This window comes from Carlito syrichta, unplaced genomic scaffold (genome assembly GCF_000164805.1).
Source record: "Carlito syrichta isolate Samal-C Ts95f unplaced genomic scaffold, Tarsius_syrichta-2.0.1 Scaffold309641, whole genome shotgun sequence".
Lineage (NCBI taxonomy): Eukaryota > Metazoa > Chordata > Mammalia > Primates > Tarsiidae > Carlito > Carlito syrichta.
In genome coordinates, this window is record NW_007253737.1 from 78612 (window position 1) to 92253 (window position 13642).

The 13642-nt window shown below is 39.9% G+C and overlaps 1 protein-coding gene across 1 annotated transcript in view; it reads right to left on the reverse strand.

Moving 5' to 3' along the window:
* UGGT1 (UDP-glucose glycoprotein glucosyltransferase 1) overlaps positions 1-13642 on the reverse strand; it is a 123923-nt gene that overhangs the window by 46337 nt on the left and 63944 nt on the right. The window contains exons 19-21 of the mRNA XM_021717310.1: positions 11141-11272; positions 3986-4150; positions 1373-1493 (exon numbers count right to left, since the gene is read on the reverse strand). Coding sequence (XP_021572985.1) covers positions 1373-1493; positions 3986-4150; positions 11141-11272 — 418 coding nt within the window. The remainder of the gene's footprint in view (positions 1-1372; positions 1494-3985; positions 4151-11140; positions 11273-13642) is intronic.

Genomic DNA, 13642 nt, shown 5'->3' on the forward strand with positions numbered 1-13642 from the left:
AGCTCTGATAAGGTATTCTAGTGGCAAACACCCAAATGTCCATCAACGGAGGAAAAGACACGTGTGGACCATCCATGCAATGGATTGTAAAAAGTAATGAAATACTGACATACATAACATGGATGAAGCTTAAAAACATGCTAAATGGAAGAAGCCAAGCACAAAAGACTTTCAATTATACAAAATGTCCTGAATAGGCAAATCCATAGAAACAGAAAGTAGATTTGTGGTTTCCAGGGGATAGGGGAGAGGAGGAATAGAGATTGACTACTGACAGGTACATGGGCTCTTTCTGGGCTGATGACAATGTTCTAAAATTAGACAGTGGTGATAGAATATACTAAAAGTCATTGAACTGTATACTTTAAAAGGTTGAGTTTTATGGCATGTACATTGTATCTCAAAAAAGCTACTATTTTTAAAAAAGCAATCTTAGCCGGGCTCAGTGGCTCAGCCTGTAATCCCAGCACTTTGGGAGGTTTAGGTGAGTGGATTGCCTGAGCCCGCGGGTTCGAGACCCGCCTGGGCAACTTGGCAAGACCTTATCTCTACAAAAAATAAAAAATTAGCAAGGTGTGATAGCGCGCGCCTGTAGTTCCGGCTACTTGGAAGGCTGAGGCGAAAGGATCCCCGGAGTCCAGCGGCTCAAGGCTGCGGTGGCCAGAATCAGCCACTGCACTCCAGTCTGGGCAACAGAATGAGGCTCCAACTCAAAAAAAAAAAAAACAAAAAAAAAAGGATTGCCTGAGCCCGCAGGTTCGAGACCCGCCTGGGCAACTTAGCGAGACCTCATCTCTACAATAAATCAAAAATCAGCCGGGTGTGGTAGCGCATGCCTGTAGCTACTTGGAAGGCTGAGGCGTAAGGATCGGCGGAGCCCAGCAGGTCAAGGCTGCGGTGGCCGGGAGCGGTCACTGCGCCTGCACTCTAGTCTGGGTGACAGAGTGAAACTCCAACTCAAAAAAAAAAAAAAAAAGCAATCTCAGGTTCTCCGAATGAATGTGCTGAGATATTTGTTGATATACTGCCAGCTGATTCTAGAATGAGGTGAAGAAAAGACAACTGCTTTATGACTATAAGGAAGTCAACAATCCAGATGATAAGAATGGTCTTATCATCTATTGCCTGTTTAGCTGGCATTTAAATGGCAAATATTTTTCAAAGTTTTCAAGGTTTTACCAAGGAAAACTTATTCTTCTATGGAGTAAACTTTTGTGAATTTAGAAGCTCATATTATGAAGTCAAGGTACAATAAGTTTTAAACATAAAATTGTGTCACAGTCTTGGGCAATCTTCTGAACATTACAATCCAATTAATACAAAGACACTGAAGCACCAACAAATAAAAAGGTGTTCCTGAAATGCTCCTTACTACTTGCTGTTAAATCCAGGTAATCTCGCTCAGCTGTCAAAATCCTAGAATTGATTCGTGGAACAACATTTGGCTGATTCATAATATACTCTACCACATCTTGATCATGGGACAGTTCACCCTACAGGGAAAAAAAAAGCACATTTGATCAATAGCAATTCCTAAGAAACCTAAGAATTATTTTTATAATAGGCTCTTGTGTGTTGGAACTAAGGACAGAAGTTACCATATTATAGGTCCCTGTCTCTACCAAGTAGTCCTTTACATCGAGTATCTGTAACACTATCAAAAATATGAGGCAGATGTTATCGGTGCTATCATAGCTCACTATAACCTTGAACTCCAGGATTCAAGTAATTCTCCTACCTCAGTTTCTATGATAGCTAGGACTACAGGTGCTCACCACAATGTCTGGCTAATTTTAAGAAATGGTTTGTAAAGATGAGGGTCTCACTATGTTCCACGTTGGCCTTAAACTTCTGGCCTCAAGTTGTCCTCCCACCTCAGCGCTGGGCTTACAGGTGTGAGTCAGTACACCAGGCCAGATAATCATTTTAAATGATGAAGAAGTAGAGGCACAGAAAGGTTAAATAACTTACTCAAAGTCACAGAGTTCATGCAAAGTGAATGTGAAAAGCAAATCCATGTGTATGTGGTCTTTTCACACATGACTGCGTTTCTCCAGAAAAAGACAAGCTCTACAAGTTAGTTACACATTAACATAAGCAGAAATCCATCCTGAGATCTACTCATCGTTAACTTCTTTCTAAAGGAGAAAGCCAAAGGTCTTCTCTCAAGGAGTTAATATGCTCTGTAATAGAAATCACTCCGAGCTTTTTTTGATCTCAAGCAACCAAGTAACCCTAAGTCTCCAGAGCCAGAATTACACTGGGGGGAGGAAAATCACTCATTATGTATTCTTCCCCTTCTGCACATCTCATATTACACAGAAATAGTTGACAATGACCTCAGAGTCAAGTATCAGTAAAAGTGAAAACCTGCAGATTTACTATACTTAAAATGTTTAATACAAAAGTATAAAGTCATTTTCAAGAAAAAGATGTAGGCTAGGTGCAGTGATTCATGCCTGCAATTCCAGCACTTTGGGAGGCAGAGGCAAGAGAATTGCCTGAGCTCAGGGGTTCGAGATCAGCTGGGCAACTTGGCAAGACCTCATCTCTACAATAAATTAAAAAAAAAAAATAGCTGTACACCTGTGGTTCCAGCTACTTGGAAGGCTGAGGTAGAAGGACTGCCTGAGCCCAGTAGGCCAAAGCTGTAGTGGCTGTGAGCATGCCACTGTACTCCAGCCCAGGTGACAGAGTGAGACTCCAACTCAAAAAAAAAACAAAAAACAGAGAGAAAGATGTAAATCAAATATACACATTCAAGTCTAAATAATTCCAATTAGACACTGTTTGCAACTATATATTATTCCTGAGAAAGCCTACTAAAAATTTAAATAAGCCTACTAGAGTTAAATATATGCAAAGACGTAAAAAAACTTGAAAGTCTGGCGTTCGTCTTAACAAATAAGATCAAGCAATAAAAACATTATAAAAAAGAATCAAATAAAACATCTGGAGTTTAAAAATCTAATAACTGAAATGAAACATTCACTAGAGGGTCTCAATAGCAGATTCAGAAGAAAGAATTGGTGAACTTGAAGTTGGATGAGTTGTGATTATCCAGTCTGAGGAACATAAAGAGACCTATGGGGCATGACAGAGTATCAATATGTGCATATTTTTAGAAGAAGAGGAGACAAAGAGACAGTATGTAATAAATAATTTTGTGGCCTTTATCCCTGGTGCCTAGGAGGCAACTTCTAAATCCAGTGTTAAGAGTGCCTTTGTTATTCATGCTGAACCCCTTAGGTCACCTATGAGGTGATACATAGTGGGCCCCTAAATAGTGTGCACTAACAAAATGGCTCAGGTTGGGGACTGGCCACACTAGAAAGACCAACCACATGACTAGAGAGTTGAGGTTCTGAGCAATATGATACCTGTCCGATAGCAGCCTGATCTCAGCAAATTCTATTTATTTGAAATGTCTAAAACAGGCAAATCCATAGAGACAGAAAGTAGATTCGTGGTTGCCAGAGATTAGAGGCAGGGCAAATTCACACAAAATGAGGAGTAACTGTTACTGGATATGGGGTTTCTTTTGGGGGTGATGATAATGTCCTGAGATTAGAGGTGGTAGCTATACAACTGTATGTACAGAGTAAAAACCACTGAATTGTACACTTTAAAATGCTGAGTATTATGGTTTAAAGGATGTCTCACCAATCACTATATATCAATATTTATGTATGTAAATAAAAAATAATATTTGAGTATTTCCAAAGTCAAATAGAATAAATACTTCTTAGAACTACTTACAATTTTTTTTAAAATTTAGCCTTGAGACCAATAAAAATAGCAGTTTCAGTTACAATGTACAGCTGTATGCACATTTTCATTATAGCAGGACCTGCTAAGCATCCGTAAGCCAATTACTTATAGGACACAGAAAATAATGCTCAAAGGATACTACTGCCCACTACAGAGGCTACAGAAATCTAAGCAAGATGCTCTCTTTCAAAATCAGCCTTGGCACGCAACTCACCAAGTACACTGCCCTTTGGAAGACGCTTGTGGTTTCCAAGATTTTGTGCATTGTGATGGTTTCCAGCTCATCAGGATCCAGCTGTTCCTTTTCAAAGGGCATTCCGTTGAACAGAACAACAGGCAGGGGGCCAACTCCAGTCTGTGCATAGTAGCCTCTTGCTTCCTGAAACACAAGGAACCACAAGAACAGCTTACGTTTATCCTTCATGAGACAAACAGACCAAGCATATTTTCGCACATTAATCCTCTAAAAACAAAACAAAACAAAAAATCAACAGAAATATGGTAAAGAAGAAAACTAAAAATTAATTTTTAAAAATAAAGTGACATCATAGCTAATATCCTACTAGATAAATTTGAGACTGAATGGCTGAGTTTTTATAAAACTACAAAAGCTTGCAATTAGGAAGGGTGTGTGTGTGTGTGTGTGTGTGTGTGTGTGTGTGTGTGTGTGTGTGTATGTAGCAGAGGCTACCAAAACTAAAAGACATGTACCACAGTCAGTACTACACAGCAGAACTTTCTGCAACAACAAAAAGAGTCTATTTGTGCTATCCAACACAGTAGCCACTAACCACATGTAGCTAATAAATACCTGAAAACTGGCTACTATGACTAAGAAACTAAACTTTTGATTTTAGTTAATTTCCATTAAAAATTCCACATGTGGCTAGGGCTACCATATTAGGCTACACAGCTACAGACTACTACAAGTTATTAGTGCTTTGGGGCAACAATCCTGAGATAAAATATTTACACCCAATTCTAAATAAGGGCATATACGTCATTACCAAATAAATTACACCTGTAGAAAGCAAAACAAAGTTTTGGGGGAATAGTGCTGAAAAATTGCTCTAAGATATACTAAGCCTAATCTTTTCTCTTCTTAAAACAAACAGTTTGTTGACAGGGAAATGTTACGGCAGCAAGATGACAAATGCATCTGAAAGGGACACTTTTCCTGACCTTGACACCGGGACTCTTCCCTCAGAGTAGTTTTTCAGAGTAAATATCATATTAGTTCAGTGCCCTTATTGATGAAGTGTGTGCCCCTCCCCCGCCCCGGCAGTTTTCCACTACTGCCAATCCCTTTTTTATAGTATTATAATTGTTCAGGGTCTGCTTATGAGTGAGAACATGCAGTACTCAGTTCTTTGTTTCTGTGATAGACCACTGAGTATCACAGACTCTAAATCCATCCCAAGTTGCTGCAAAGTTCATCATTTTGTCCTTCTTTATGGATGCATAATATTCCATTGTGTATATGTACCACTTTTTTAATCCAGTCTACTTCCAATGGGCAGCATGGTTGGTTCAATATTTTTGCCATTGCAAACAGTGCTGCAATAAACAGTCATAGAACAGGTATCTTCTTTATAGAATGATTTGAGTTCCTCTAGGTATATTCTCAGAAGAGAGACTGCTGGGTCACACAGGAGGTCGATTTTTAGATCTTTTAGGAATCGCCACACTGTTTTCTACAGAGGTTGTACTAGTTTACACTCCCCACCAGCCGTGTAGAAGCATTCTCTTTACCCTGCATCCTCTCCAGCATCTGAGTACTGCATATTCTAACTCAAGTTTCAATTTGCATTTGTTTGATGACTAATGAGGCATCTGCTGACCGCTGGTATGTCTTCTTTTGAGAAGTATCAATTCACATCTTCTGTCCACTTTTTTTTTTGAGTCGGAGTCTCACTCTGTCGCCCAGACTGGAGTGCAGTGGCCGCTCCCGGCCACCGCAGCCTCGACCTGCTGGGCTCTGGCGATCCTTCCACCACAGCCTTCCAAGTAGCTGGAACTACAGGTGCGCGCTACCACGCCCGGCTGATTTTTTTGGATTTGTTGTAGAGATGAGTTCTTGCCTGCCCAGGCGGGTCTCGAACCCGCGGACGCAGGCAATCCACTCAGCTTAGCCGCCCAAAGACACGGGATTACAGGCTGAGCCACCAAGCCCGGTTCTGTCCACTTTTTAATAGAGCTGTTTTTTTCTCTTTTTAGCATACTTGAGTTCCTTGTAGATCCTAGATGTTAGGCCTTTGTCAGCTATAAAGTTGGAAAATATTTTTTCCCATTCTGTGGGTTATCTCCCCACTCTCTTGATGGTTTCTTCAGCTTTGCAGAAGCTTTTCAGTTTGATGAGGTCCCACTTATCTATCTTATCTCTTATGGCATGGACACTTGGGGACTTGATCAGGAAGAGAAGGCCAACTTAAATTTCCATCAGGGTGTCTCTTGCGTTTTCTTTTTTTTTTTTTTTTTTTGAGTTGGAGTCTCACTCTGTCGCCCAGGCTAGAGCGCAGTGGCATACTCGGGGCCACCCCAGCATCAACCTGCTGGGCTCTGGCGATCCTTCTGCCTCAGCCTTCCAAGTAGCCGGAAGTACAATAAATAAATTAAATTAGTGCACTACCACGCCTGGCTAATTTAATTTATTTATTGTAGAGAGGAGGTGTCGTCAAGTTGCCTGGACTGGTCTCAAACTCGCGGGCTCAGGCAATCCACTCACCTCTGCCTCCCAAAGTACTGGAATTACAGGCTGAGTGGCCAAGTCTGACCATTTTCTACATTCTTATAGTTTGAGGTTTTACTTTTAGGTCTTTGATTCATTTAGAGTTGATTTTTGTGTATGCTGATAGGTAGGAGTCTTGTTTTAATCTTCTGCATGTGGTCAGTCACTTTCCCCAGAAGAAAGTTATTTTAAAAATGCTTACTAAATACCTTGCAATGGATATTTTCTGGAAACAGTATTTAATTATTTCTAATCACTTTTAGATAACACAAGTATAAAAGTACTTAAATTGGGTAACAAATACCAGTCATCAGTAATAGACTTTTTAGTTTTTTTCTGTTGTTGTTTTTAAGATAGCATATACTTTATGAGAATCAAATACCTGATTATCTGAGACTGTTTAGTTTCTAATCAGATCTAGTCACAGTAATAAATGATGGTACGGACTTAACTGATGGACACAACCAAAAAGGCCTTCTAGGTTGGTTTCAGTCATTCTTCTATGCCATTGCTTACATTTTTAAAACATAAACTCCTAAAGCTCTTACCACATTAATTCTGTTCTTTGAAATCTCAACTATAGCATAGAAGTTCATAAAAACTCAACTTTAATCTAACTTGAGCTTTGAAAACTTACCCCCCCCAAAATTAAAACACAACACAACCAAAAGCCCACATTGTGACAATAAGAAATAAGTAACGCTGGTTTATCCTGGAAATGTTAACAGAGTAAAAGTCAGAAGTGAAAGGAGGCTGTTTTGACGGCATACCTGCCTCTTTTTTAACCACTTGTAATAGTTTACAAGACCAAATAACAGAATACAGTCCAATTATCAAAGAGTCAAATTCAAAAGTCACATGTACAAATTACCAACAGATATCTAAAAATGATAATTAATGATACTTAACAAACATTAATTTCAGGCAGTCTTATACTATGTCACTCACAAATGACAACTAATATTAATAAAGAATCAGTGATAACATGCCAAATGCAAAATGATTGTATGTGTAAGTTATGACTTTTCCTAATGCCCTTATCTTACTGGCTTTGAAAGACATAAATATATACCTATCAGACTATATTCTCTTCAGTTTAAAATTTCTACTTTAATTGCATTGCCTACTTTTAGAAATAGTTACTTTTTTTCAGATATTACATGTAAAAAATATCATAACTTCAGATTTATAACAAAAGGAACAGATATTTGTAACAAAAGGAACAGATATTTGTAAGTGCAATGACACTTACTAAAAGCAGCTATTTTCCTAAAAATAATTCATTCCTTTGGCCTTGTTTGTATGGGGGTAAACGCTACTATAATTTTAAAAATCTTATTAGTCATTAGATTCTTAGGACTCTTGGGATCCTTTCCACATCCTTGCTTTGAGAGTACTTCTGCTCAAATAGCTAGAAAATCAAACAGCTTAAATGGGCTGTAATCAGTACAGCTGAGGAAAATGGCCAAGTCTACAAAACTACTAAAGGGCTCAGTTTGTGATGCTCTCATTCGAATCTTCAGCCAAATCAAAATTTTAACACACAAAAGCATGTAAAAAATACCCCTTTCCCCAATTCGTCTACTCTATGCAACATTTTTCAAGCTAATACTTTTGATGCAGCAATCATTCACAATGAAAGGTTACTTGTACTTTTTTTCAAACGGATAAAGGAATATCAGAGTTAAACATTTTCAAAGTGTAAAATATGAAAAAATTCCAAGAATTCCCTCAAAACTTTGGTATTCACTAAGTGGTCCTCCTTTCATTTACTCTTTTTCTGTAGAGTACGATTCTTGCGGTTTGTGTCATCTAGAAGCAAAACATTACGAGGTGCCTGTATCAATATCATTTTATTTTAAAACCCAGAAAAAGTGACTGAACAGAAGGCTGTAGTATTATAATGATACCATTCCTAGGTTACACTGAGTAGATCTCATCAAATCTAAGCCTGACTTGACATGCCTTAAAACAAGCAGATTTAACACGAAAGCACAGAACCAGAAACAGGACAGAAAAAGGAGGGAGGCAAGCTGGCATCCTGTCAGAGCTTCTAGCTCCTGGTATAAGTTTACTTTTCTAAAAGTACTGGCATTGAGCCAGTATTTAATTTGTCTTGTACTCAGTATCAATTTATACATATATATATATAATAAGCCTTTGTCCCTCTGCAGTTTTGAATTCCCAAGATAGGGAGCTGTCACCACCTCCTGGAAGCCCTCCACAATCACCTTGTCCCAAACCGGCAGAATGTTCACCATTACACTGGGCCTCCGTGTACAAGGTGCAACCACCACACACACTCAGAACCTCACCATCACCTGAACCACACCACTCTCCCCCATGAGTCTCCTCCAGCTAGCCTGTGGGAACCGCCCACGTACAGGCACCACATCTTGCTCAGCCTTATCGTATTGGGGCTGGCACAGTTAACCAATACTACTATGTTTCTAAGTTAGAACTTTATTCCTCACTCCAAAGGAGTTCAGAGATGTCTCTAAGTTGCTAAACTCTTGTGTTTTGTTCTTGATAAAAATGTTTGGTTTAGTCCCTCTACCACCTGGATCAACTTACAGTAGCAAATCTCTTAATCAACCTCAATTAACTAATTTACCCAGTTAACAAATACCAGCTTTAAAGTATGCTAAGCCGGGCTCGGTGGCTCAGCCTGTAATCCCGCACTTTGGGAGGCTGAGGTGAGTGGATTACCTGAGTCCGCGGGTTCGAGACCCGCTGGGCAACTTGGCGAGACCTCCTCTCTACAGTGAATTAAAAAAATGAGCCGGGTGTGGTAGCGTGCACTTGTAGTTTCAGCTAACTGGAAGGTTGAGGCGGAAGGATCGCCGGAGCCCCCAGGTCGAGGCTGCGGTGGCCGGAAGCGGCACTGCACTCCGTCTAGGCGACAGAGTGAGACTCCAACTCAAAAAATAAAAATAAAATAAAAAAATAAAGTATGCTGAACACTTACATACACTGGTGAGCTACTCTCTAGAACACCCACATACTTTGGTTGCTGCTGTTTTGTGATCTGTGATTTTGTGCTTAATTACCTCAAGTCTTATGATCACATAGCTTTAAATCTGCGTACCTCACCATTACTTTAATCCTCTTAAGGAGCTGGCAAAAGCACCATTATGCATGCACAGGAGAATTCAAAGGTTTAACTTGCTACTATCTCTTGCTGCACTTTCTTTTTTTTTTGAGTCAGGATCTCACTCTGTTGCCCAGGCTGGAGTGCAGTGGTAATCATGGGTCACCACAGGCACCAACTCCAGGGCTCAAGCAATTCTACTGGCTCAACCACCTGAATAGCTGGAACTACAGGTACATACCAACACATCCAGGTAAATTTTTTTCTTTTGGTAGAAACAAGGTTCTGCTATGTTGCCCAGGCTGGTCTTGAACTCCTGGGCCCAAACGATCCTCCTACTTCTGCCTCCCAAAGTGTTGGGACTACAGGCGTGAGCCACTGTACCCGGCCTGCACTGACTAAAAAGCATCTGACCTTATAGACTGTCTACAAATTGTGAGAAGTGTTAAGTATTCTTTATTCAGTATTACACATAAGCCACACTAAGATGCATTTCAGCAAGTAAAAGGCAGCATTTTGGACACAGGGACTAGAATGCCCACACACCTCTGATCCCTTCAGTTCTCTACAGGCTTACCAAGGATCGCAGTGCCTGTTCCATAACCAACTATTTTTGTTAGTGAAAGAACATAATATTACGTAAACCAGTAAAATATGAGTACAAAAATGAAAAGTTATTCTTCCCATAAAAACAAATGGAATGACCAGAACACTCAAAAAGGCAAGATGCTAAAACCAATTCATGGTGAATTGGGTGTGGGTCAGACAACTATAAAAAACTTGGGAAGGAGATTATGAAAATCTAGAAAGATTCTGTATTCAGATGAAAGGAAACTTACAAACAATTCATTCTGAGTATGTTTTATAAAAAAATGACAGCTCAGATCTCCAGAGAAACCAAAGGCCTTACCTTCATTTGAAAAAAAAAAAAACCGAAAACCCTTCCTCCACCCCCGCCAAAAAGTTGTTAAGTAAATACATCTTACTTGCTTTTAATCAGAATATTTCAGAAGTGTATTTTGATTCCTTGCCTTAACATGCATTTTTAGTAAGTTGACCAACTTGTGCTTGCAATAAGGTAAAGGCCCTTTACTATATTTACTGCCTCACTGGAAAAATAATTTATCATAAATTTAAAATTTTTAGTTTCCTCTTACTATAGCCTTATTATTACATGGTGCCATTCAGTTTAACACACTTTAAACACAGCCAATACAACATATATTAAGTTGTATAACATACCCTGGGTTCTATATACACCCAATAGATTTTATCCAGAACAATTTCATACACGTACTACCACTGCACTATGAAAAAGAAAATTTAAATTTAATAGGCAATATGCAAGTTAAAAATCCATGATCTTCACAAAACAAAACTGAAATATAAACTTTGTCAAATGCTGAAAAATGATCCGGTTTCTAAATTTTCAAGTGGTAGGTTGTGAAACACTTTAATGACCACCACCATTATGAAAAAAACTCCCCAAAAGCGGGAGTAAGGATAGTACAGTGTTGAAGTTGAATAAGAAGAGCCAGAGAATGTCTTACCTTCCGATTTTGATCGTAAGCTGAGTCAATGCCCAAAATGCTGTTCACTGCTACATATGGATATTTCTTCTCCAGGACACCGACCACATGTTCAACTTTCACTTTTTCTCCAGTCCTCACCTTGTTATAGATCTGAAGAAATATGACAAAAAATTTCTGAATACAGAGAAAACCATGACTATTTTTCTGAAAGGTCAAGTCGAGACATGTTAGCAAACTTTCCTTTTCTGTATACCTCATTAAGATGCCTTCTTAGGGTCAGGCCCAGTGGCTCATGCCCAGAACCACAGCACTTTGGGAGGCCGAGGTGGTGGGAGGATTGCTTGAGCCTAGGAGCCCAAGACCAGCCAGGGTGACATAGTGAGACCCCTCTACAAAAGCTTTAAAAACTAGCTGGGCGTGGTGGCATGTGCCTGTGGTCCCAGATGCTCAGGGGGCCGAAGTGGGACCCAAGGAGTTCGAGGCCGCAGCGAGCCTTGACTGTGCCACTGTACTCCAGTCTGGGCAACAGAGTGAGGTTCTACCTCAAAACAAAAACAAAAAAGATGCCTCCTTTTAGAAACTAAATCTGCTTAAGACAATTCAATCAGTTCATAGTAACATTAAGTCTCAAACGCAAAAATACATTAAGAAAAATCGGAATATATATATATATATATATATATATATATATGTAATCTTTGAAATAAAAACTCATGTCCATGATGTTTTAGGGAGGGGAGTTGCAAAATATATATGACATAATCCATTTTTAACAGACCAAAAAGACGTAACAACAAAACGGTATCTCTATATGTATAGTTAAATATCTAGAAGGATATAATACAACCTTTTAATTATGCCCACCTTTAAGAAAGATTAGGGAAGGAAGAAGAGTGAGACAGAGAGATTTTAAGATGGCGTTAATATTTGCATTTGTTTAAAGTGAACATATATAGTAATACTACTTTGGTAATAAAAAACCCATTTATCCTTTTCTTCATGGACATATCTGAGGTTAAAAAAAACTTTAATAAGTAGGCATCACAATATTTCTTATTCTGAGTGACTTCTTTTGAACCTGCTTCATTCTCCATAGCCCTGCTGCTAACTACCTGCCCCATCCCTTCTCATGGAGAGCACAGCAACAGCTCATCAACTAGCATCCCTGCCACTTTCTTTACCCTTCATCAGCTCCATCTCCACGGCAGCAGATTGATTTCTTAAATTCAAGAATGATTCCCAAGCTCTGAACACCCTGGCTGCCTAGCCTACAATGGCCTACAAGGACAGACCCCTCCTCCATTTTGCTCTGACAATTCTCTACTCGAACCACACTACTAACTTGGAATCACAACCCTCATTTGCTGCCTTGTTCAAATGATTCCCATTTTTCCGCCTAGACCCAGCTGGAACCACCTGTCACGCCACGAAAATGCCCATGACCATCCCCGGGAGGAGTGAGGTCCTCATGCAGCCACACAGAGTTGTGCTCTCCACATTGTATGATATCATCTGTTATTATATGACCCCCCACTAGCTGGTAAGGTCTTTGTGGACAGGGATGGTCTTATTATTCTCTGTGCCCCAACAGCTAGTTACAGCCATGGCACATAAAGGGCCTTCAATAAATATTAGAACATTTCTACTAACAATAAATGCTCTGCACGAATCTCTAAACAATAAACATAACATTAAGATAATAATAAACAGCAGGCTAACATCAGGTTTAGAGGTAAAAGTGGTTAAAATCAATTACTTCAAACATAACGTTTTCTCTTTTACTTTCTTTTTTATTTTTATTTTTTTGAGTTGGAGTCTCACTCTGCCGCCCAGGTTATCGTGCAGTGGCATGCATACAGCCACTCCAGTGCAGACCCACTGGGCTCAGGCGATCCTTCCACGTCAGCCCTCCAAGTACCCGGAACTACACGCATGCACTACCACGCCTGGCTATTTTTTTTATTTATTGTGGAGATGAGGTCCCACCAAGTTGCCCAGGCTGTTCTTGAACCTGTGGAATCAGGCAATCCCCTCTTCTCGACCTCCCAAAGTGCTGAGATTACAGGCTTGAGCCACTGCTATTTTTATTTTTTTAATTTTATTTATTTATTCATTTATTTTGAGTTGGATTCTCACTCTGTCGCCCAGACTGGAGTGCAGTGGCCGCTCCTGGCCACCGCAGCCTCGACCTGCTGGGCTCCGGCGATCCTTCCACCTCAGCCTTCCAAGTAGCTGGAACTACAGGCGTGCGCTACCACGCCCGGCTAATTTTTGATTTATTGTAGAGATGAGGTCTCGTCAAGTTGCCCAGTTGGGTCTCAAACCCACGGACTCAGGCAATCCACTCACCTCAGCCTCCCAAAGGCACGGATTACAGCCTGAGCCACTGAGTCTGGCTCTTTTTCATTTTTAACTTTTGAGACATACAGGGTCTCACTATGTTGCCCATGGTGGTCTCAAATTCTTGGACACAAGTGATCCTCCCACCTCAGCCTATTAAGTAGCTGACATTACAGGTAT